We start from the raw sequence: 24793 nt of genomic DNA on the forward strand, positions 1-24793 counted from the left end.
GTAAATATATTTACATTGTGCAGTATAAGAAATCTAACAAGACTTAGAGTTGGATTTAGTCCCCTAACTGAGTATGAATTTTTGGAAAGCTTTGGAAGCACTTAGTAACCTCTTGTTGTTTGGCAAAGAGAAATTAAACATTGTCCCAAACAAAATGATTTTGGGTGCCACATTTTAGTTTATCGAGAACACTAAGCAGCTCAACTAATATTCCAGTGTGGAATCCATGCAGCTTACACCAGAGATATCCGGAGTAGACTAACAATTTCCCATTGTCTTTCTAGCGTTTATTGCTGTATGTCTGGCGTGAGCTTCACATGATTCCACCTTGGCTAATATTTTCAGCAGTTGCTGATATTCACCCTGTGTAGTGACCTTTTTTGGCTTTTGTCTATCATGTTTATCTGCGTTTTATCATTAACAACATGTTGTTGGGTTGTTATTTTTGTTTACAAAATTTACATTAGAATTGTATGTGTCATCCATGGTGCTTTTGCTCGCCAAGGGAACATGTAAATAGCATTTCGTTTTATTAAGAATTAAGCTATGCTGCTTTCAATATAGATTGACAACCCAAATTTCCTCAAGTTCTGACTCTTAGAGGGCAAAGTGCAACGAAACAACTTTCTGTTCTTGTTGCTTGTGCGTGGACCACTGTGGTCCGACCACACATATGTACTCTTAACAAACTTTCAACTAAATATAAAAAAGTACCTTACACACATGAAATATCTTATTGTGTTACGAAAAAAAGTACTCTTAAGGTTATACAAAAGAGATCCGGAGAACTTACCGTAGGCCTCTTCGGTGCCTTCTGTCAAAACCTCTCGAGTAAAGTTAGAAATTTGTCCTGTAATTGTCGAAAAGTTTCCTGAAAGATTGCTGAGGTTGTTGGAAAGATTGAGCCATGACATGTTGAGGAATTTTTATCTTATCCCTTTGGAAATATTTTATGCAAAACTTCTGTGCCGCTGTTTCTTCCTGGACTCATAAAATCCAAGCTCCTTTGAAAGAAAATCGGAGTCGAATAACTCAAAAACCAAGCAAAGCTAACCAAAAAATATGAAGCTTGCCGAAGTCATGCCTAGTTAGTATTTAACAAAACTGCAGCCATAAAAAAGCTTTCCACTTTTGTTCCATTTCATTCCAATATTCACGCGTTAGTTAACCTTACGATGATAAATTTTCACCAACACAACAACGGTGACATGGCACCGCGGCCATTTTGAAAACTATGATGTGGCACGCAAGGTGTTATGGGTAAGTATCTACATGTCGATCAGCAAAATCCTCGGTTCCGAAGGCCTGTTTGCACATCTGAATCTGAAAAAACGTTGGAATGACTATAAGCAGTTTAAAGAAGGCAAATTTTCCATGTGCCTTAAGCATACCCCTTATGCCCCAGAATTTTCTAAAACGATAGAAAATAAGAGAAACCACTCCTTTACAAATTGTAAAACGAAATACTTTGCGTATACAGGCCCGTGACACTCCTAAAGTGGGGGAGGGGGAGGGTAATTATGTTAAACTCACTCATAAAGATTGCTTTCAATTTTCTCTTTGAAATTATTGGGAACCACGGCTTTGGTTTTTCGCGTGGATGAGTACCCAAAGCGGCAGAAATTCAGCATTTTATTTTTTTTAGGGGGGGGGGGGCAGCTTCGGCCTACCATTTTCCGGCAAGAAGACAGCCGAAACAGGATATCAGGGAGCTGAAAATCTGAATTTTCCGATACCCAAGGGGTACTCCCATTAAGGCCTGACAGGGGGTCCAGTCGATTTGGGCTCTTACCAAATGGCTATTAAATGGCCCAGTTTCAATAATAACACAACAGCTTAGTTTAGCTTGGGATTTATTATAGACAATGAACAAGGTTTTGTCTTTCCCGAAGCAACAACAGTCAACGTCAAAGAAATTTGTCAAAGAAGGTCCAGGCGCGTACAAAGAAATGGATGCTACCAATGACATAATTTCCGCCCATATGCTACCATTTGAGGGTTATAGTGAAAAAACAATATCATTTGAGGGTAACTTTTCAGCATTTTAGCTTTGACCCTCATTGACCCTGACTGGACCCCCTGTTATGCCATAATGGGAGTAGCTCTTCCCCCGCCTGTGTTCCGATAAAGGCTCAAATTTCAGGCCTTATATTTTTTCAGCCACAGACTGCAGTAGTAGCCTGGTTGTCAAAAACGAAAACATAGGCCCTTTTCTGTTGTAGTATATTCCATTAAGTAAACTCTGAATTCCAAGCGAAGAAAAATCGGGGGCGCTGCAGTACTGTGTTTCCATTTTTCTGTCAATTTCAAGGATTGAGAAATTTGAATTCAAAAGCCTCATCTCGAAAGGTGCCGTTTTAAACTGCGTTTCTCACAATCTGCATTAAAACAGCTGTGTTATTTATTCATTGCGGCTCTTAGATTAACTTTCTCATGGCCCCATTGAATGGGTTGTGTGGGTGAAACCAGTGAATTCGGAAAAATCAAAATTGTCGCATAGATCCCTAGGTGATTTCAAGGGAATCTGCAACACAAAGATTACATGCAAAATTGTAGACTTGACGCAACATCTTCGAAACGAAATATATCACGTCCAGGTTCATTGTTCTAGAAGCAAAAATTTGCAACAGAAAACTCCACGCTAACATCAATCACACCTTTCAGAGGGCTGTACGTTTTATTTTTGCAAACTTACTTCAGATTTCATGAATTTCTGCTAAACGCCAGAGTTTGATAATGCCGAATAAGGAAATTTACTTACAGGAAAAGATCCTGGGTAGACATTACTCAGGAAAAAGTTTTCGAGTATTGGAGAGAAACAAAGTCTTTGAGCGCTCAAATTCGAAAGAGCTAGAAGCGTTCGATTTGCACATTTCGAAACTGAGAAATGAAAAGGAACGCATCAATGCAGCCAGGCAAAAGCTGATTTTAAGCAGGAAACTTTTTAATTCAACGGGCAAGGTAATTCAAAGCTTGCGGGGAAAGACTATTGAGGACGATGTTGCCGTTGAATTGAAACTGATGCGACGAGCAAACAGTGAAATGGGGCTTGCAAAAGTATCGCCCACTTTAAAGAAGAAAACAACCAGAAGACAGTCATTACGGTTTTCATTTGGATCAGAGAAAGACAATGATGATGATGAGAATAAAGCAGAAGAAAATGCGGTTGGTAAAGAATCAATGGCAATCGATTATGTGGCTGACAAGCCAGAGGTATTCTGCAAGCAATTATGCTCACCTCGTACCCTTAGGAAGGGAATGAGTTGTGAAGGATTGAGCAGCGACCTTTGTGAAGTAAACAACACCATTGGTACGGAAGAGGGTGATGATGAAGTATTCGAGAACGGCGACTCGGTGTATGAGAAACCATCTTTTTCCAACGAATTGGCAGTGTCTAAGGCTAAGAAGGTTCATTTTAAAGACAACCTCATTGACAATCCCAAACATTTAGATTGGAAAATCAGAGGTTTGTCGGAGACCTTAAAGTGCACGCACATTGACGAGACTGAAATGAAGCAACACAAATCAGAGGCTGAAGAAAAGGAGGACACTTTACCACCAATAAACACCATCTTTAGGCAGCCTCGATATTCTGTCGAGATGTCGATACCTGGCTCCTTTTCACCGAGGTTGCCAAGGCCAAAATCGAAATCGGGAGTTGGGAGTGAAGCTGATGTTCTGCCAAGAATTGTTGAGCGGAGAAGAAGGTCTTTGTTGAACATTGACGAAATACAAAAGATGGTCAAGTTGCATAAAGACAGTAATCTGGGATTAAAGAAATAGAAATCGTGTAAAAGTTTGCCCTTTAATCTCTAAAACAAGGTTGAGTATGACCTACAATAATTTCCTTTTTCAGTCTAATATAAAAGATACTACCCAAAAAATAATTTTACTGTCCTGGTTTACCAAACAATGCAGTATCGCTGTCTTGTTTTTGACGTAAAGAGCACAGAAATGCATTGCAAAAAAACAAACCATTTCTCAAAAAATTTTGGTAATAAATCCTCTTATATACATTGAAACCAATATGCTACGGGGATTCATAATAGAAATTTTCTAATGAATCTGCAATCATTTTATCAACTCAAATATTTGAAGCACTATTCATCAACAACAATTTAATGCTACATTCATACTAAATCTTCTGAGGTTTAGGTGGCAAAATTACTAGTTTTTTGGCATGAATAATATTGATATAACAATGTTCCTGTGGGCACCAAAAAACAAAGCCAAACTGCCATCCAATCTCTACGTCATAATTGCCCAGAATCTTAGAAAAACAGCCCCTCCAAAAGTGCAATTGTAACTTTAGGGGTATTTGCTCAGGTAAAACTTAACCGAAAAATGCGCACTGTCTTCAGCATATCAGTAAATTCTATCCGACTATGCAAAGTGTATTGAAGCTGCGCTTTTGGAGTTGTTCATAGCTTTTTTACAGGTGTCGTCGTTTGAATTTTCACTTCTCTAACAACTTTTTTAGTTAAACTCAACAATTTATACAAATCAACACTATCATTCATAAAATAATTTATAAATTATAACTAATTTCATGCTATATACAAAAGACGTTGATTACTATTTTCAATGACGCGTTAAAAGATTTATGCATTATAAAATCAACAAAACAAAGTATCCTAGCAGAGAAGACAATATCGGTTAATCGCAAAGAATAACATGAAAATGGTTTTGTTCAGTAGGCACAAGATACACCTTCTTACATTTCAAGTGTAAATGTGCAAAGTAACTTGACCCATCAAAAGATAACTTTCGAAACAATGCTAGTTATAACGTGTGTCATATATATCATGAATCCTAATCTGTGTCTTGATATTCGATTCCAGTGTATCTTATTTATTCAGACTATTCTATTGAGGTTCAAAGTTATTCCCTTGAAATTTTTCCAAAAAGATTATCAAGCATATGTTGTTGCTTTTTATTGTATTGTGATTTCAAGGACATCCTAAACTACAATGTCAAAATGTCACATATAGTCGACATATAGTCTAAGGACCAATATATTAGAATAAAGAGATTGGAGATCATGCAAACATGACGACGTTACCATTTTCACTGCCTACCAAGTACAACTGATTCACCGGCAGGACTTTCAGCTTGCTTATTGCTCCTCTGAACACCTCTGGTGGTAGCTTGATACTCTCGTAGCTTGCCTATAACAAACAATGCTCTAATGAGAATAACAGCATAAGTTTTATATTCATCTAGTATAATCATATGAAATGAAATAAAAACAAAATGTTGCGGCCAATGAAAGGTCCCTCCTTGCTTGCTTATAAATAGCAACCTAAAATGGTATTTTAATATCTGCTCTTGTAAAATTAACTTCTCTTAAGGGAACCCCCTATCCTAGTCCCAGACACACAAAATGCCAATCCGTGAACACTCTATTTTCATAAGAACATCGAGGATCGGTTGGTCAAAAAGTAAGAACAGCGTAAGAAGATCCCCAGCCTCAGATTCAAAATTAAAAGAGGAAGCAAAGATTTGAAAATCTTCTCTCGTGTGAACAAAGGAGAACAGACTTCATAAGCTAATCAACCATGCTACTGAAGGTGTTATGCAATACAACATTAAGAACACCTGAACCTCAAGTAACTGTAGTAATAAAAAAATGGGCTCTTATAGAAGAATTGAGTAAATATTTTCAACTACATTTTTCGATTCATGTGCATTAAAAAATACAATTAACATGACCTTTTATTAAAACTTGATAATTTCTTATATTTTCTTATCTTATTCTAAACTACAATCCAATTTCAATATTTACTGTACCCGAATTAAAATGATCGAAAAAGCTAGATAATATCTTCATTCGCTCCCTCAAGCCTAAGCTAATCACCTCCCCTCCCTCCCCCCAGTTACTGCCACCGAGTACTGACTCGGGGCTGGATAGAAATAAGGTGAGCGTCCCATTCACTGACCGAGCCTTGATCGAAATCCACAGATTTTAGTATTGCAGTCGAACGGTCTATCTTATTTGCAATTTGGCCTAGACATGCTGTTTATACTTACACCATTTTCAATTTGATGTGTAATGCCAATCCGGTTTCCACTTGTTGTTGACCAGACACACTGGCTTTTACAAAATGTTACACAATTAGCCGGTTCTGGAGGACCTACAAACATAAGAATTTCAAAATGGTATTGCAGTGTGGAACAACTGATAAACTAGGGTAAATTCTTACTAAGTTGCAACCAACATGACAAACAAGCAAGCTAAATGTATTTTGAAAACGTTTTTTATTCTTTGTCCGTACTGGAAAATGGTCCTTTTCTGATAGTGCTCACCGGCTTTGGCATTGCTTTCATTTTGTCATGTGACATAAGCATGGAGATACAAAGAGCATAGGGATACAAAGATCATATGAATATAAAGAGCACATGGATACAAGGGAGTATAGGGATGCACAGAGCATAGGGATACCAAAAGCATTGGGATACAAAGAGCACATGGATACAAAGAGCATATAAATACAAAAATTAAATGTATACAAGAGCATAGGAAGTAAAGAAACATATAAAAACAAATGAATGGAAATGACCAGCTAAGTAGTTCTCATACACTCTCCAACACCAAAGAATATAAAAAAGATAGCAAGTAGGATATTTTCAGTCTCTAAAACAAACTATCATAAAAAAAGATAGCAAGTAGGATATTTTCAGCCTCAAAAACAAACTATCAATCGAAGCAGCAGAAATTCAACTTATTGAATAAACGCATTTGTGTATAGAGCAAAACGATTCTAAGTTGCAACTCCGAGTTTCACGCTTTATCACTCCGATTATCAGGCAGATGTTTATTGAATTTATATACTTAACAAAACACCGCACTCATGTTTGTTAATGCCTCAATGAATTAGCAAATACAATAGTTTATTGTTCGACGTGAACATGTGAAAATGAATCTGTATCCTTACGTCTAAATCGAAGTGCAAGCGAACCATCCTCATTCCACATCTTCATGAGCAAGTCATTAGAAGAGGACAAGAAATTGTGGTCAGTATAAGGCTCAATCTGTGAAAACAAATTCCAGTTATCAATAATAGAATCAAACTAGCACATTTTTCTGAACAAATAAAGGCAAATGTTTAAAAATATATGTTTATCTAATTCAATGTGTGCATTTTTGGTCTCAGTAAAGATGAGACTTTGCGGGACAGAAACCAAATGTCGCGACAACGAAAAGCTTTGTCTGGATTCAATGACTGGTAGACAGATAATTTACTCAGACATTACACAAGTAGCTTATCTTGCAAAGTTATCCTGAAACCGTTTTACTGAAATATTCAGTTGCGTCGTGCAAAAATGTTCCGGATCAGCCACCGTCTTGTATGTATTTAAAGCGTGAGAAAAGCTATGAGACCAACGGTACTACTATAACGAGCTTACTATATGCTATCTAGTTTTAAAATATGATTTTTTTATCTGTTGTGTGTCATCAATAGATAAGATATGCAATGGAACAGTATCTATCAAGAGAAAAAGCATAAGTTATATCTAAAACGCCTTTATATTAGAGAAAAGAGAGGAAGCAGAAGAGAGCCCAGAGATTCCAAAATTTTTAGGCCTTGGGATGTGTGACTTTCTTTGTGCAACTCCATTCGAATGGAGAAAAATAGCAGCTGCTCGACCATGAAAAATCTTACCTGTAGTATTTCAGATTCATGCGCCTTCCATTGGCTCCTTAAAATCCCTGTTCTTAAGTCCAACACCGATATAAATCCACTCGAAAAGCCAGCAGCAATCCACGTTCCAGTTTCATTGACACAAAGGCATTTGACACTACCTGCAAACGAAAGCCAAATTCAGTCTTCATTTTCAAAACCCCATCGCAAGAAATCCTAGAGAAAAAGCACTGTAAGCCTTTGTGCATATGTAAAATAAATAATCAAAATGTCAGTGGGCTGCATCGAACAACCACTAAAGCAAATATCAAGCTTGTACAACCATTATTATTCTTATTCTTGAAATCAATGAAATTACTATAGTACCAAAAGGATATTTTCAACCACATTTATCAGGAGAACGTGATGTTACGAAGTGTCTAAAACCTGATAAAAATAGCACACTGAGCAGGCCAAGGTATATATCTAAGTTTTACCTGCCGCACTGCTAGACACCAATTTCCATTCAGAAGACACCGACTTCTCTCGTACATCGTACAGCCTACAAACAAAAAAATGCACTGATTCGCTTCTGATTAATCGCTAAATCAACCCAAATCCTTAATTTCCTTAGAAATCTTTTGACCTAATGGGTTCGAATGTCTTACATCATCAGACTCACCATTGAAACATTGCTTCGGGTGTATGTGGAAAAAGCGAGGTTTTCAAGTGAGGAGTATTAGCCAGTCAGGTTGGTTTTAACGATGTAGACAGGGAACAACATAAAAATGCACAAATACAATTTTGCGAGCCTTGTATACCAGAGCAAATCTGGTAAGATTTCTAAGCCTGATATTTGAATACAAACGGAGATTACTTATCATTTAAATGTAAGACTATATACATCCTGGCACAGTTCATGTAACAGACGTTGCTTACAGCTATAAATGTCTTCAGCACATTCAAACTAGGACAGATTTGACTTGCTTGGTGCTTCTGTATGGACTGAACTAAATTTGTATTTTATGGAACGATGCTGACTCTAGACTTCGCTTTTCCCCTTACCGTCTTTCTCCTTCGCAGAGTTTAACAAAATATCAATTGATCTTTCAAGCACGAAACAGAACATAGTTGGGGCAATTTTATCATTTATTGGAACGTACCTTATAGTTCCTTCGTTTGTAGCCATAGCAACAGTTACGTTTGGAACAGGCAGGGTTCTGATGCTAGTTATTGAGCTGTTTTTACCAAGGTCAACAGTACTGAGGGTGGCACTTCTGATTGGGTCCCAGACCTTTGACGAAAAAGATTGTCACCATTGTTAAAATGATATAGGAATCTGCTAACCAGGACGAATAAGCAATTGGCGAAGCTGATAATATAAACAACAATGTCTAGCAAAGCTGGTGCAAATGGCAAGTAGGCTAGAGTGAAGAGCCCTGGTTAAACTATTGTCATCTTTTTCTCTTCCTTAAACGATTACTCTATAAACTTTTCTATAGAGTCACTGCTATAATTCGGACTAAAAAGTTAAAAACATGGGAAGGAGAGAAGAAAAGAGGAAAATACATACGTGAACAGTGCCATCGCACGACACAGTGAACCTTTTCGACTCAATCGACTGGACTGCGAATACACCCTTTGTATGCTTATCGTACGTTTTCATACATGCAAGCTGGCCTGTACCGTTGCCGTGGTTTTTTAGCAACCAGAATTTGACACTTTTATCACGGCTTGCTGACAAAAAATAATGCTCGTTGTCCGGTATGTAGATGTCACGGACAGCTGAGGAATGTCCTAAAAATGCAATGGTATCAATATTTGAATATTTCAGTGATATCAGACGATATCTAAAGAGCCTATTCATTGGTGATAATAAGTAATAGTATGCTCTATCATTTTCTATAACACCTTAAAGATATTCTTATCTGACATTATATGTTTTTTTCAAAATCACCTTTATTTGAGATTTACTGATACAATTTGTGGGGTGGAATTACTGGTAAAAAGCAACATGAAGGAGATTCACAATGACAAATAATTCAAATATTCTTTTATTGGATTATTGATATCAGAATATGGTTGTGCTGAAGAACAGCAAATTTAAAAAGCAAAAAACGATGAAAATCATTGGAGTCAAGACGTAATGAACTCATCAAAAGAAGAAACGTATTTGCAGTTTGTTCATCATAGCCCTTCATTAGAGATTAATAACAAAAGGACCCACAGTGCTACAGCAACGCCTTGATTTGCATCTTAGTTTTGAGTTCTGAGAATACCTTATATGACAGGCATATAGTGAAGTTTCAATGTATCACACCAACGGACACTTACCAGCATAAGTTTGAAGTCTTTTTCCTTTGAAGTGAAGATGACGATCATCATATTTCGCATCTGGAAATGATGAAATGAAGATATTTGTCAGCATCAGTTATTGAAAGCCTCTTTTTAAAAAATATTTTGACCATTTTATAGATACTTATCTAAATAACCAATATTGCTATTTTATTGTAGCCTGCACCAGGGAATTCAAAAGCCATGTCAGAAAATCTAGAATCCAACAATTCCCTGGCAGCCATCCATTTTTGATTCTTTTGTAATGGGGCGATGCGGATATAAGAAAAAATTTACAATTTTTGAAAAATTTAAAATAAATTCAATGTTTCTTTCGGTTGTATATCATGAATTAATGATCTAAGTATTTTGATAATTTGAAGATATTTGTAAGTTGAACAAGATGATTAAATGTGAAACTGCGACTGCATATAAAAACAATTCTGCATAGAATTTTAACATAGGCATTTTCATTCGAATCTTAGTAAGATGCACTTATATTTTGGGCAATGTGACAACACAGGCTCAACTATATAAGTAGTTCATATTCAAATTATCAATTTCTGCTTACCGAAAACAATTTTGAAGATGCTAAACAAAACTACAAAGTGTTCTCGATACAATTTGTGATCATTTTTGGTGATTATTCTAAACATGTCCAATGACCTTTCATTTCCTCTTTATTACCTACCCAATCTTTCTTTCCATTCACTAAGCCATTCACCATCCATGTGCTGCCAAGATGATCTGTAATATACGAAACTTGGTAAAATTTGTAGAAACATTTAACAAAAACATCATCTTCTGGTATTTTACACATCATCTTCCAAAGTAATAGAAGGAACGTTGTGACAATTAACAGGAAAGAAAAATACAAACACTCGAGAGTACATCAGCATAAAACCTTTTTAATCTGCTAAACAGTTACCCTACAGCAGAATCAGGAAAATATCACGGTCCCACGGGCCGGAGGAAGGTTATAGAAACAAAAAAACTGAGGAAGGTCGCCAAGAATTGGGAAGAAGTTGCAGAAATCGTATTGCCTTTTAGTTTTTAAAATACAATCAATCAGACAACAAATAAAAAATCAAACAATGTTTACAAGCCCTAACATGAATGTGTTTGCAGAACTACATTGAACTGTAAAATTTAGGCATTAGCTTTTCACAATAAATGTCTAAAATTATGGCATGCTTTTCTTATTGGCATAAGCATGTAACTTACTCTGGCTCAAAACTATATGATTGAAAACAAGCTAAAATTTCTAAAAATATTTTGGAAAACAGAGTTGCAAGGAGAGGGGATCAAAACTAGTTGATTACACCCAATTCCCGAGGAAGACTTTAGAGTAAGATTTTCTTAGCCAATGAATGTTGATAACCTTCTGGACTCTGCCCTACAATTTGCTTGAATGTTAAAAAAAGAATGTTTATTGTCGCTAGGAAAACATGTTCGCTGTGACAAGCTATATTAATGAAGGATACTTCAATTAGATATTTGCCATTGCATTTGAGATGACTAGGCAAGCTATTCTCACCTGTATACAGGCTCCTCTTCTTCCTGTTCTGAAACGGTTCTTTTTCTAGCAAACCTTTTGTTATGGTCTTCTTTGCCTTCAAACAAAGCATTTGTTGTAATCAGAATTCAGAAATCTTACAAAAATAAGCATTTAACACATTATGTGTTTGCCTATAAAAATTAAAGTTCCAATTTATCAGATTATCGTTGTTAAAAACCTTGCGTTGCCTCCCCATCCCCAAATTCAAGTCAGGGTGTAAAAAGTAAATGCTAAATAGTTTAAAGAAAACTTCCCAATCCTAAACAAAAAAGTAGGAAAAACTTGCAAGGAACTTCACAGAGAAGCAGAAAAAGAGCCAGATAAAAAGGAAGAAGCGAGAAAGCAACATCTCGGAGGAGGCAGGCCTTACGATGAATGAGATGACAAGAAATATACAGAAAACATTTAAATATGCAGAGAGCTAGCTGCCAAATAATCTGTGAAGCCCCTGATATTGCGCAGGCTTCTGGGCAGGAATTCAGGCAGAAAAATGCTGTTTTCAAATAAGAACGAGTCTCCAAAACAAATTAGTAGTCCTTACCTGGTCCTGCATGATTCATGTATGCGCCTTTTTCTGGTTCTTTCCGCTTTCCAGCATTTCCCACAGTTTTTGAGCCCTGGGAATCAAAGGAGTCACCTAGAACCGTTTCAGAGTTGCTGGTTAGTGTCAGGTTCTCGTCGAAATTTGAGCATAGCTGCCAGATGAGTTTCTCGTTGTACAGGATACGGGAAACAAAGTTATCACCTAAAACTCTGCAGAACAGTACGTAGGAGTAATGCGCCAATGCAGTGGTGAAAGAGCTGTAAAGATCTTTATAGAGGTGCTGATCATCATTTCCTTCCATCCAAATATCTTTCGTTTTCTGTGAAGTCGTTTCATCTCCGGTCTTTTGCATCAACTTGGAGGAATCTTCCGTAGCTTGGTCCCCATCTCGTTTTGGATCACACGATTCCTTTCCTCCTTATAAGAAAAACAAAATGCACCTCATGTTTTGAGATTTGTTGTCACAATGAAATGGGCGCTAACAAGAGGCTTTGTAGGTAAGCGTTTTTTCAGTTTTTTCTCTTTAAAATGTCCCTCGTCCTTTATTCTTTTTCTATCGTTTATTTAGAAAGGATCAATGCTATAAACTTGGTTGAACGTCTTTAGTTTTCTAGACCCATCCATGGGGCGAACTTTTCTACTAGAAAGTAACAACGGCGTGTTTGAGGACCATTCAACCTTGGCCTTACAATGTTGATATTACCCGTGTTTTGTTACTAAGATCAGTTGCCTGATACTAGCATTGAACGTGAAACTTAGGGTTACAGATAAAAATTGTCCTGCTTTATACACCAGGTCCTCTGCAATTTGTGATGGAGCTGCGATGGCTCCCCTGTGTATCTGGTAAAAGAGAGGGGCAGTGCGGGTGAATGACTTGGCCTTGGGTGTTGGCTTGAAAGCACGACCCGATAGCTCAGCGGTAGAGCACTTGACGTACAAAGTCAAGGGTCGTGAGTTCGAGCCTCGCTCGGGTCGGTTATATTCCCGCACTCTCTACTAAAAATACTTTTTAGGATAAATAAAAGTTTAGGTTGCTACCAGATTGGCTGCTGGTCTTCGCACTAGTCATGCTGTCCTTACAAGAATTTGAAACTCCAGTTGCTATATCCTTCTCAATATCACTAGAAACCTCTTGATAATCGTCATCTAAGAAACTGTACTTTCGGACTACCACAACATTGGTACCAGATTTCTCATCCAGACGATAGACGCAATCAAAACAAGAGAAGAACCGCTGTAAAAGCGGCGTCATGACCTCGCGGGCGTCGAGTTGGCCGAGCGTCTGGCTGAGTGCAGCCATCAAACCAACAAGGGAATGCAGTAGTAACGATCTGGATTGGAATCCACTGCTGAACTGTTTGAAGGAAGAAAGCAATCGAAGCAGTGGCTCAAATATTTCCTGTGACAACGTCTGTAACGAAATTTAGGTGCAAAGGCTTTCAATGAAAAGTCACTTGTTGAGATTTGATACAGAAAAGCTAGGCGTGCAGTTACGATAAAGAATGAAAAAAGTAATTCATTTTTCATCTGAGTGAAATTCTCAGAGAAAAGCTCTCTAAAAATTGGCAAAAGAGCGCCTTCCAGCAATCAAATTCTGAAAAGTCAAACTAGTTGCAATTGACCATCCCGGAGTTCGCGAAGCCAAGACTCAAGTGGGGCAAAAACTGCTAAAAATAGAATGGCGGCCTATATCACCAAGATTTGAAAATTCCTCTGTAGCTCAAAACGGTCCATTGTTAGTCAACGAATTTCAGATTTTCATTCTAAAAGGATTTTTTCTATTCTAAAGATGAACAAACTAATGGAAGAGCTGTCCCTATCGACCATGAGTTTTTCACTTGTTTCCCCAATCAGAGCGATTTTAACTAGCTATCAAACAATAAAATTCCATCATGGCGTCAAGAATTCTGAGATGTTCTTTCATTATGTACATACTGATGAATCAAAACGTGGTAGTGAAAAACATCGAAAGATTTAGCTGAAAACGTTTTTTGGAAAACTAAATTATTTCGTGCTAAAGCTTTTAGAACAAAATATAAAGAATCGAAAAGATAAAAAATGTTAAAACTAGCCTCCATTTTATCTGTGAGCGTTTCTGGTTTCAGCGTTACCAAAGTTTTTGCAAGGATCTCCAGTGCTGAGAATAATTGGCCTTCGTTGTAGGATGATACAATGCTTGCCTTCATCGCAATATTGACCTAGAATGAAACTTTCAGACGTCCAGCAAAACCGTTTGAGCATTTAAAGGAGTTGAGTAAATTACAATTTTCAGCCCGGCACTCAATTATAATTTCTTGGTAGCCAGGCCAGCTCACGTTCTCCTCAGGACATGTTTTTCCGGCTGATTTTTCATATTTTCTCTGAATTAAACAAATGTGACATTTCCATTATTACAAAACAGAGATTTGAAGTAAAGAAGTAAGTAAAGAGTTCCCTTTTTGAGAATAAAAATCACTGAAGGTTAGAAAATATACAATAAACAAAGGAAGTATGAAACTCACTGCTCGACTGCAGTAGGGCAAATATTGTTGCAAAACTATCGCACTGCCATAAATTCTTGCAACATCTACAAGACAATCGACTAAAAACTTTCCTTTACTTTTCACAGCTACCAGAAGGTCATCAGTGGTATACTCCAGCTTTTTCATGCTCACCCACACTTTCGGCATTTTCTTGAGAATAGGGTTGACTACATACTTTGAAGTGAGCACTGGCCCTAGCCATGGGCAAATCCACTTCAATGACGCCAGAGCAAGCTCCTCAGCTCTGACAGAAATTTGGGGTGTTCCAGCATTATCAGCAGCAGCAATTTTTGATATGTCTTCTAGCGCATCAGTTTCTGGAATGCTTTGAGTTGGTATTTCTGTATATTCTTCAAAGCTTTCACTTTTTGGCTGTTCTGACGGTTCGTTGATCTTGCAGTCTTCTTCTACATCTCCGTCTGAAGGTAAAACCATAAATGGTGAAGAGTCTGAGCGATCATTCATTTTCAAACTGGAACGCCGAATGAGAAAAGACTTCCCTTCATCTTCAGAATACATACTGTCAATGCTGAAATCCTCAATACCAGTGACCAATTCTTCATCAGTATTTCCTTGATCATGAACTTCATATTGTTTGGTATCTTTTACAGGTATGGTTGCTTGCTGTGTTTTAGTTGCAGTCTCCATGTTACGAACGGCTTCGGACAACGTTGAGCGCCGTTCACTACGCTGTTGTACAGCGTCACTAGAAACAACATCGTAACTGCTTTCCGAGTCTTTTTTATGGGATTCCGAGTCTTTGCCACCAACTGTATCACCGATTTCTTTGCTTGCAGTCATTGAGCTAAGCTTTTTTTCATGAGAATCTGAGAGTATCTCTGAAAATTTATTTTCAATCGAGCTTTCATTGTCATTCTGTTTACAACGTTCTGAGATAGATGACTCTTCGACATCACTTAAGTAATCTATCTCGTCCATACCAGAGTTTGATTCCGATGAACATTCAAAGAATGCATTTTGTGGTGAACTATTCCCATTCTCATTGTAAATCACCTCAGACTTTTCAACAATGCTAAAAAATACATCACTACTCATACTCTTTGATAAACTATCTTTCGCATTGTCAAGACTTGATGGAGGCGGCTGGCTGTCAGCCTTAAGAAATATGTTGGGTTTCAAAGAACTTCCTTTGCTAGATCCAGCTCCACGTTCCTTTTCAACAACGGCATTCTCCAATACTGACTCCAGCCTTGAAAACACTCCTGGTCTCACTTTTCTCTTTCCCGGCAAGAGTTTAGGCTCGAAAACATTAACATTATTGTCGTCCTCTAATACAGATGCTTTGCGACCTACAAACTCGTCTGATTCTGCTTTATCCCTGTTTTCGGTCTCTTTTTCCAGAAAGTTTGTCACATTTTCTTCTACTTCTCTCTCTGTCTTCTCAGAATCATAACTCGGATTTTCAACTTCCATGCTTTCCATCTCATTTTTCTCCTTAGATTCCTCCGTGCTTGTCGCTTCTACAAGCCCGTCGACCACAAATGGCATAAAACAGTCAAGAAAACAACTTAATCCAAAAATGGTTATTACTTTAGATATGAAACTCTGGTCAAGCAATCTTCCATCAATACCTTTGGTATCAGCACTGCTATCGAATAGTCGCTGCAGCCCTTCGTAAAATGACTTCATTGATCTTCGAGACCCCATCACGTTGCCGAGAGGAGGAAAAATGTGTAAAAAGGCAGCCAACTTCGTATCTTGGTTAGAGAACAACGGCAACACAAGAGTAAGAAGCAGGTCAATTCCTTCTGCATCAATCTCCTCTATCAACAATGGAACAAAATGTGCTGCTCTAATGATATTTCTTGCGGCTGGAAGATGCCTAACAATAGGTAAAATTATCGAGTTTTTGCATTCTATCGAAACTGCTTCGTCGACAAGGATATCACTTGGGTATAGAATCGAAAGTAGATTATGTAATGCAGGAAAATACTTTGGACATGGGAAGGGGTTTATGAACTGGTTCAGGAGCAAAGTCGGCTTTTTGAAGAATCCAGCAATAACTCCTTCAGATTCGACCAGTGGCTTCTCTGGTGATCCTAACCAACTTTCAAGGATTGAGGTGAGCAAGCTGAAAATAAGATTGAAACAAAATAAAGCTGGTTTGTAATGGCCTATTTCTAATGTGCGTTCCAAATAGAAACTAATCTATTTGCGAGAACAGACTGATCAGAGCAAAATAGTGATTACTGACTGAGATAACGTATTGAAAGATAAGGGTATGCGAAGTGTCTTTCTTTGCCAAGTAAACCAAAGGGAAACAGTTGGTTAATCTAGGGAAACACTTCTTCGGATAGGCTACCCAAGAACTGGCTAAAATGAAGTTATTTCTCAAAAAGGGGCCAAAGACATTAAATAAAGGGCTATACCATGTAAAAGCGAGACCAAACTTGACAAGTTGAAACACCAAGTCTAATCGTTTACTCATTTTAGCCGGGAAAGTGGACATCAATAATACCTATCTACAGGCAAAATGTTATCACAAAACCTTTTTGTATTGAACGCAAAATTTTTGCTGATTCAAAGATATTTTAGCAACTCTCCCATTCAAAATTTAGTTATGAGGTTAAATTTCAATACACTACATGAAAACCCGTATCAAGTGTATTGGTATAAGTGGGATGTAAAAAATCAAGAAAAAGCACAACGGAATCTACAGACAAATTTAACTCAACAGAGGCAATAACACCTGCATAGACATCGTGTGGGTTTTCATGGTGACTTCCTAGCTTTGAAACATTTTGCCAGTGTGAATTAGGCTTGACTTGAATACCATATTACTCAAGTACTAAGCTTGTGCTGCAAGTAATCAATTACCTTGGAAATTTGTGCAGATTGGTTTTCATCAGCCGCACGTTTTCCTGTAGTCTTTCTTCAAAGTTCAGCGGTTTTCTTCTCAATCGAACATAATCATGTAAGGCCAACTCAATCAATAAATTTGCAAGAACAAGAATATCTTTATTTTCAGTTGTTTTGGAGATTTCATACTCTGACAATCCATGATTCTTCTCCTGAAACAAGAGATTTCATATTGATAAGCCTTGATGAAATTCTATAAAACTCTTGGGCTCTTGGGCCTAACTTAAAGAGCTTCATCAGAATTCATCCCAAGTCAAATACTGTTATACAATGAACGGGGCTGTCCTGCTCAAAAATATTCTCAACGGGATTTATAGATTGTAGTGCTACAAAATGTACCAACAATTTCAAAAGCAAATACGCAGAAATACAGGTTATGAAAGCATGCTTTCGAAAAAATTTGGCAAAAGTTGCGATTAACTTTAATATGGGAAGTCTTGAATATATACTTTTTATATAGCTAGGATCAGAAGACAGCAAATTTTGAAAATCCACACGCAGCCTGAAATTTCAAACAGACTTCTTGGCGCCTTGCGAGTCACCGTGGTTGGCACGGCGACCAAACCATGGTCATTATGGTTGTCATGATCGCTAATCACTAATCGCTTGCTAGGGTAAAGATAAAACCACTTAACTTTAAAGTCAGTAGCAATGCCAATGTACTCTCGGATAATATGCCAAAAGCCTAAATGCTTTCCCGTTTAACAAAGAAGGCGAAGCAAACATAGACTGTGACATTATCAATCTCCTTCAGCTGCAATAGCTTTCATCTGCGATCTTCATCTGCGAAATTAGACTCTTGAATATATATCATCTAAAATAATTTCTGAGGCAATGAAGGCATAATAACACCTTTTACTAACCTTGCGTCTGTTTTCAAAAACAGAACCAAACTTGTAATCGCCTATACCGTCGACGCCTACTGGAGAAACATGACACTGGAATTTTAATTCTTTTTCGACTGCTTCTAGCTGACCAATGAAATCAGAGCAAGTGTCAATGGTTATTCTAAAATCATAAGATGGTGTAGTTTTGGACTCATTTCCACCTCCTTCAAACAGCGTGTCGATTTTCAGTTTCAAGCCCGGCAGTAACATTAAAGGTGGCTTCATGCGACTATCAGGGTCATTTTCTTCAGGCTTTTTTTGTTCCTCTATTTGTGATGCCTCGTCGATAGCAGAATCTATTGACCAGATATCTCGGCGAATGGCAGTGGGTTTTGAAGACCTAACATCTGCCTCTATCAACTTCCCATTGACGCACCTTAACATATCGCTATCGGTCGTATCGTTGGCTTCATAATCTGCAAAAACATTAGCATCACTGCTGTCAAACGCCTCTGAATAAGTATCACCCGGTTCGATAACATGTTCATCTACTAGATTGGGTAGCTTGCGTGCGGGGTGCGGTCGAGAGAATAACTGAAGCACACCACAATTAGTGAGGTGATTGTGATCATCGACCAAGGATAAGTATACATTCTTAGCATCAACAGAAGCCAACCCAGATAGCTTGTATCCAAATATGAGATCAATCCAAAAATGAAGATATCTTGAAACTTGATGGCCTTCTAAAACATCTCTATGATGCTTAATAAACTCTTCTGCGGTAGGCGCCCAGGCAGGGAGGCCTAAGTCTGGTAGGTCAGAGTGAACTGATTTAAATATCAATGGGTCACTGTAAAACTCTGGAATGCATTCCTCAGGTGTCCATGAGTAGAGTCTTTCAATACTTGAAGGGTATTCCTCTGGTATCCATCGCGATCTAACAGTTTTACAGAGGGTATCTTTCGAAACTCGCCTAGCAGAATATACATAATAGCTAATGGCAGTCAAAGGATCATCAGATATATGATGGGCCACATGCCTTTGTATGCCTTTTCTTGCATCTTCCAGAGCAGGCTGGTTGTATGTTATGTCCAACTGGGTATCGCTTTTGCATAATCTGAATTTTGATCTCATTAGGTCACGGAAACCACCATCAGGCTTAGTAAAATCCATCACCCAAGGAAAAATTGGATGGTGTGCTGGGTCCTTCATTCTACGACCAGCTAATGTATTGAGAATTAATAGGTAATCGAAAGTCGTCAGCTTACAATTGACCCATCTTGTAGTATACTCATGTAAATCCTCAAAGAATGGAAAGGGCTGAGAAATGATACTTGGTGCTTCAATTGGCCAGTGAGTTACAACTGGAATTGGACCAGGCTCTTCTTCTTGGATGATATCAGTGTGATCTATTTGAAATGCTGATATTGACAGCCACAACGAACTTGTCACATAAATATCATTAAAGGATAAGGATGGAGAGATACTGAAGCCTATTTCTTGAAATATTGCATTGATCTTAAGGATTTGATATAGGAGAAACAAGTATTTTGCAGAGGAATTTGAAGCAATAGCAGGACTGAATGCAAGGACATCATGGAGTGTGTAGCTTGGAGTTGATTCTATCAAAAAAATATGGCTGGAATTCTTGCAAGCCAATAAAAGGGGGACAATATGATGCAATTGCTTGATTATTGGCTTCTTTGCTTTGCTTGGAGATTCGATATCATCTTTCCTGACATCAGGGCCAAAATGAGCAGGATGGTCCTTTGAAATGAGTTTCAATTGTATTCCAAAGGTCTCTTGAATTAGGGTGGAAAGTTTCTCCTAAAAGAATAAATGCAGTTTCAGAAGAAAAACAATGTAACAAAATGAAAGTAGTGAAAGAGTAATGATTGCACACAAAAACTACTAAGCATAAATGGGTATTCATGAATAGATCTTTTGCATTCTTTGGAATCTATGCTATTAACAGAATTAATGAAAGGAGGCTTTTAGCAATGCATCTAGAAGTTTGTTTTTCCAAAACAGCACCTTTCAACAAAATCAATTACTGGAATGAATGATAAATTTTCTATGTTTTAAGCATTCATCAAGGCAAAAAACTAGCAGACATGTCACACCTAGTGAACAACCAATTTCAATTTCTGAGGGGCAAAGGCAACATTTTTCTAACAATTCTGACAAAGTAGCAAAATTTCCAAAGGTTTCTGACAAATTGGGCTGTCACGGGGGGGGGGGGGGGCTATAGACCCCTGGGCCCCTAAGCCATTGTGCACCTGAATAGCATTCTAAAACCCTTCATACCTCATCTAAGTAATCCTGATGACTTGATTCATTCGTGCTGTCAGCTGAAAATCGCCTGCACATATACTCTCTCAAACTTGCATCATTGTCATTGGAAAGTGAATGCAGAAAATCATATAGTGTGAACTGCTCAACATTTTGCTGCTTGCACTTCTGGATCCTATATTGACAAAAGAAATAGTAAAGTGATCAAAAAGAGCATTCTAGCAGTGAAAATAAAAATCATTCATGAAAAATTAAGTCACATGCCAATTACAGCTAAGATGAAAATTCTACATTATATGATGTTTATACATCATCTCTACTATAAAAATGAAACAAATTCAAAGAACCAATGGCTCCAAATATACACAAGTGTTATATTTTACCAGCATTTGTGCTCTGAGAATTTTTTTGGATGAGCAAGAGTTCTGTTAGCATCTACAGAATAGATAATATCATACACAGCAAAAGAGGAAAATTTTACAAACAAAATAAAACAAAAAATGGAACAAACAAAAAATTACTTGATCTTTTTAAGTGGCTTTTTTATCACAGTTATAACTACTCTCTGCCAACCATTCAATGCAAACTGGGATGACGGTTGAAGCAAAGTTGTCTGTTCTTCAGGCAAAAGACTATCATCAGGTTTCTGATCTTGGGAACAAACAACATTTGCTCTTATCTGGGTTGCCAGCCATTCCTGGTGGATCTGAAGAGCAAAACGTCAGAAGATCAATAGCAAGTCTGTTGATATAAAAAACTGATTTGAAGCTAAATGAATAAAACAATTTATCTATAAGCATATAATTTATCTTTTTTTACATTTCAATAAAATTTACAATACAAATTTACTAGTTACACTACCTACAAAATACTTAATGACATTACAAGGACGATGCCACTGGGTGCAAAATACTATGACTACTCTGTGGCATCACGAAAAACTAAGACAACTTACATACCAATTTCCAAAGAAAAAAAAGAAAGAACACTACACTCTCTTGCAAATTAGATGTCAGGTGAAAATATCAGCGAACAGCAGCAGACAAGATGTTTGCTGCAGTTTAAGTAATTTTGCATTATCACAGATCTCACCTCATATATAATTTGAGACAGACTTTACATATTAAAGTTAACTAAATAATTGCTGGCTTACTAAGGGGGGGAGAGGGGGCAAGATACTTTATTCACAGCAACCAGGTACAGTGTATAAAACGTATTGTTAGCTCAAGGATGCTTCTATTGAGATGGTTTGGAAATTTCTTATCGCCGTACAATAAAATTTGCAACAGAACATCATTTGCAAGATTTGTATATCCATATGGTCGTACAAGAGTGTATATTCCAGCGAGGAGATCAGTCCTTTGAACACCAAAAGAGGGGCAGAGCAACAAGAAGTGCTCTGTATTTTCGATTCCATCGCTACTTGGGCACATTGGGTTTATTGTATCTCTAGAGTTGTGTTGAAATTTGTGAAAGTTTAACTTGCTGAGACCAACCCTGAGTTGAGTAAGTTTTTTGTATTTGTATTTGTTTTTGTATTTGTTGCTACCTAGCATCCGAAGGTAGTTTTTTGGACACTGTGAAGCTATGCTTGTCGAGCAGTGTCCTGGTCCTTCCTCTCGATGTGACCACACCTCGTGATTCCTATACCTGGAATTACAGAGAGCTGGTGACTCTCCCCACTCTGGGTGAGAGTTTGGTCTTGTCAGGGACTCGAACCATGAACCCTTGGGTCTGTAGTCAGTGCCTCTAACAACTGAAACCTCCTCGTACCTTTTATGTTAGAATGTGGCAACCCCATACCAGTGATTGCAAAGGAGTACAGGTATAACACACAAAGTAGTAAAATTTTCTGATTTATGCAGGAGAATGAGTTTTTGAGCACTTGACAAGTTTTTAATTCTTTTCCTGTCATGCAACCAGGGACATGATGTTTAATGATATTGAATAAATCAAAATTATTAGAATACAGACCCTTATTATAAATCTTGTTTGCTGTACTATGTTTTTCTTTTGATTTTTTGGCAAAAATTGTTTCCTGTTCAAAATAATCTGTACTGCAGAAAGACAGATTGAAAAAGTAGGTGTTCAGATAACATTAGCAAAATAATTAATGCAACTTTCCCTGTGTTCTGTTTTATGCATTTAAGTTTAAGTTTTGCCTTTCATGTCTTTAAAAAACTTTCTTGTATTCAAAGGTAAATATTCTAATGGCTCACTGATGTTTCAGTTAGAACCATTTCATACGAGGTAAGATAGCCGTGTTTTATGGTTGCATTAAAGATGTCATAAGAAAAAGATTACCAGAACTTTGCATATCTTGTGACGCCAAGAGTCTTATCCATTCTGTTGAAATATCATTAAGCCCTTAGCTAGCCATCAAACAAAAGCAATTTACAATACATGGGTTATTCCAAAAGCACAAAAACTACACATATGGTTCATCCTGACCAAGCAAACATTTGATTTTTTGGCAAAAAGGATAATTTTTGACATTTGCTTCATCTAAGAAATATTTATCTTCTTTTATTAAAGTACTTCATTCAAATTATCGCCTTTAATTCTTATGCTGAGCTTTTTGCTTAGCAAAATGCTGAGCTTTTTATGAACTTTTTCTAAAGATTCTGAGTTTCTTGAAATTTTCGGTGGTTATACATGATTAAATTAACTAGGTTGTAAAATTAACATAAATAATTTGATATTTTAAGATCTTCGAGACTGCATTCAAGCTTGACTCAAGAAGAACTGCCGTAATTAATCCATGCAGAATTAAACTAGTCCCAAACGGCAGTTATTACTGTAGCGATCTCGAAAAAGGCCTGCGAAGAATTAATGACATTTCTGTCTTTCAAAAAAAGGACAAACTGAATCTGGTTGAACTCAATTGAAAAATACGAAATAAGAATTCTAAATCACGAGGCCATCGATTTCCTAAAACAAAAACAAAACCTTACCAAGCAGACAATTCTTGGAAGTGCACTTTCACTTTGAATGCTATCCAGAACAGAAAATGGCTTCTTGATGCCCAAGCCATTTTCTAGAGCATTGCATGACTCTTCATTGCTACACGATTGCCCCATAACCCCCAACTTTCATAATCATCTTTATGCTAACCCCTAATGTGACAGCATCCCCTATTCTCGATTCACTGCTGCGATTTGCTTTGAAGCCCTGTGGTAAGCCTCGACCTGGGTATCCGTGATCAATTTGTGGTACTCAAGCCTAAAATTTATGGTGCAGAGAGTGCCTCGAAAGTGCCAAATAACTGGCTGGAATTTTATTTTAAAATTCTGGAAATTTGTTACACGGAGTATCATCTATAAACGGTCATAATTGTTCCATCTGATTCATTTTTTGTCATTTAGATTAAACTATTTCCAAGAGAACGTCTAAGCCCACAAGGATGGTGGACAGTTCTTTCAGTGGTACACCATTGGATTCAGTGGGGTACACGAACCCCGACGGGAAAAACACTTTCTTCAAACTAGGCCCATTACTGTATTTATTTCAGAGCCAATTAATTGCACCGTTCACGGAATCAGAAATAATTTGATCTTAAAGCGTTAAAAAGCTTTGTGTAAAATTGCAAAAAGCGCAACACCCAAGGGTAACCAAATGGGAATACACACAAGGAAACATTTTGGAAAGCTTTTGTTGACTCGAGATTGTTTTCACTTTCCTGAAAATTGTACTAGCCTCAGCAATGTGCAACGTACTCAACAGACCATATTCTCAACGTGCTGGATTTTATCATCTAGAAATTTACACGAAGTTGTATTATTTTGTTCATACTATCATTTTGTTCAAATATTTGTTTGACAGACGGAAAATGCAACAGCGACGTGGCTGGACAATGGACGCCCTAAAATACCAAATTTATCAGAAATTTTGCTCATGTGTTGGAGATGATAGCCTAAAAAATAAACACGACAGCCAAATAAACTTTTCAAGAGAAATGGAACGGTATAATTAATAGAATTTGGCGGAGTTATCAAAGAATCTTGCATTGGCCAGTCAACGAATGACCAAGCCACAACCTTATTTGTGATACCCGGAAATTGTCAGTGTTAATATAAAATTAGTGGCAGGCAGCGATATTTATTTGCGCGATAACAAAACAGAGCCAACTCATTGAATATCAAGAGCCATATGGAAATCTAAAGTTCGCAAGTGCACAGAATTCATCGATCAATAAGATTAACAAGCTAAAAAGA

At 37.4% G+C, this 24793-nt stretch overlaps 2 protein-coding genes and 1 non-coding gene across 4 annotated transcripts in view; 1 reads left to right on the plus strand and 2 right to left on the minus strand.

Moving 5' to 3' along the window:
- Nucleotides 1-1245, minus strand: part of LOC135684518 (uncharacterized) — a 30507-nt gene extending 29262 nt beyond the window's left edge. For both annotated transcript variants that reach the window (XM_065200107.2, XM_065200116.2), the window contains exon 1: nt 794-1245. In XM_065200107.2, the coding sequence (XP_065056179.2) occupies nt 794-914 (121 nt within the window). In that variant the 5' untranslated portion in view covers nt 915-1245. The remainder of the gene's footprint in view (nt 1-793) is intronic.
- Nucleotides 1246-3992: 2747 nt separating this feature from the next.
- On the minus strand, nt 3993-24586 carry LOC135684777 (WD repeat-containing protein 81). Its single transcript, XM_089110855.1, has 19 exons — nt 23534-24586; nt 21101-21285; nt 20595-20754; nt 18324-20114; nt 17419-17612; nt 14560-16672; nt 13962-14256; nt 13097-13480; nt 12056-12475; nt 11494-11569; nt 10648-10703; nt 9957-10016; nt 9196-9419; nt 8786-8916; nt 8120-8184; nt 7665-7804; nt 6936-7032; nt 6031-6134; nt 3993-5168 (listed from the first exon to the last, which is right to left on the minus strand). Exons 1-19 carry the CDS (start codon nt 23657-23659, stop codon nt 5040-5042), a joined length of 6750 nt encoding a protein of 2249 aa, XP_088966981.1. The 5' UTR covers nt 23660-24586; the 3' UTR covers nt 3993-5039.
- Nucleotides 12961-13033, plus strand: Trnac-aca (transfer RNA cysteine (anticodon ACA)). Its single transcript has one exon. It is a non-coding gene; the product is annotated as a tRNA-Cys (tRNA).
- Nucleotides 24587-24793: the final 207 nt, after the last annotated feature.

The sequence above is a fragment of the Rhopilema esculentum genome, chromosome 10 (assembly GCF_057945365.1).
Source record: "Rhopilema esculentum isolate cy_ngs chromosome 10, ASM5794536v1, whole genome shotgun sequence".
NCBI classification, from domain to species: domain Eukaryota; kingdom Metazoa; phylum Cnidaria; class Scyphozoa; order Rhizostomeae; family Rhizostomatidae; genus Rhopilema; species Rhopilema esculentum.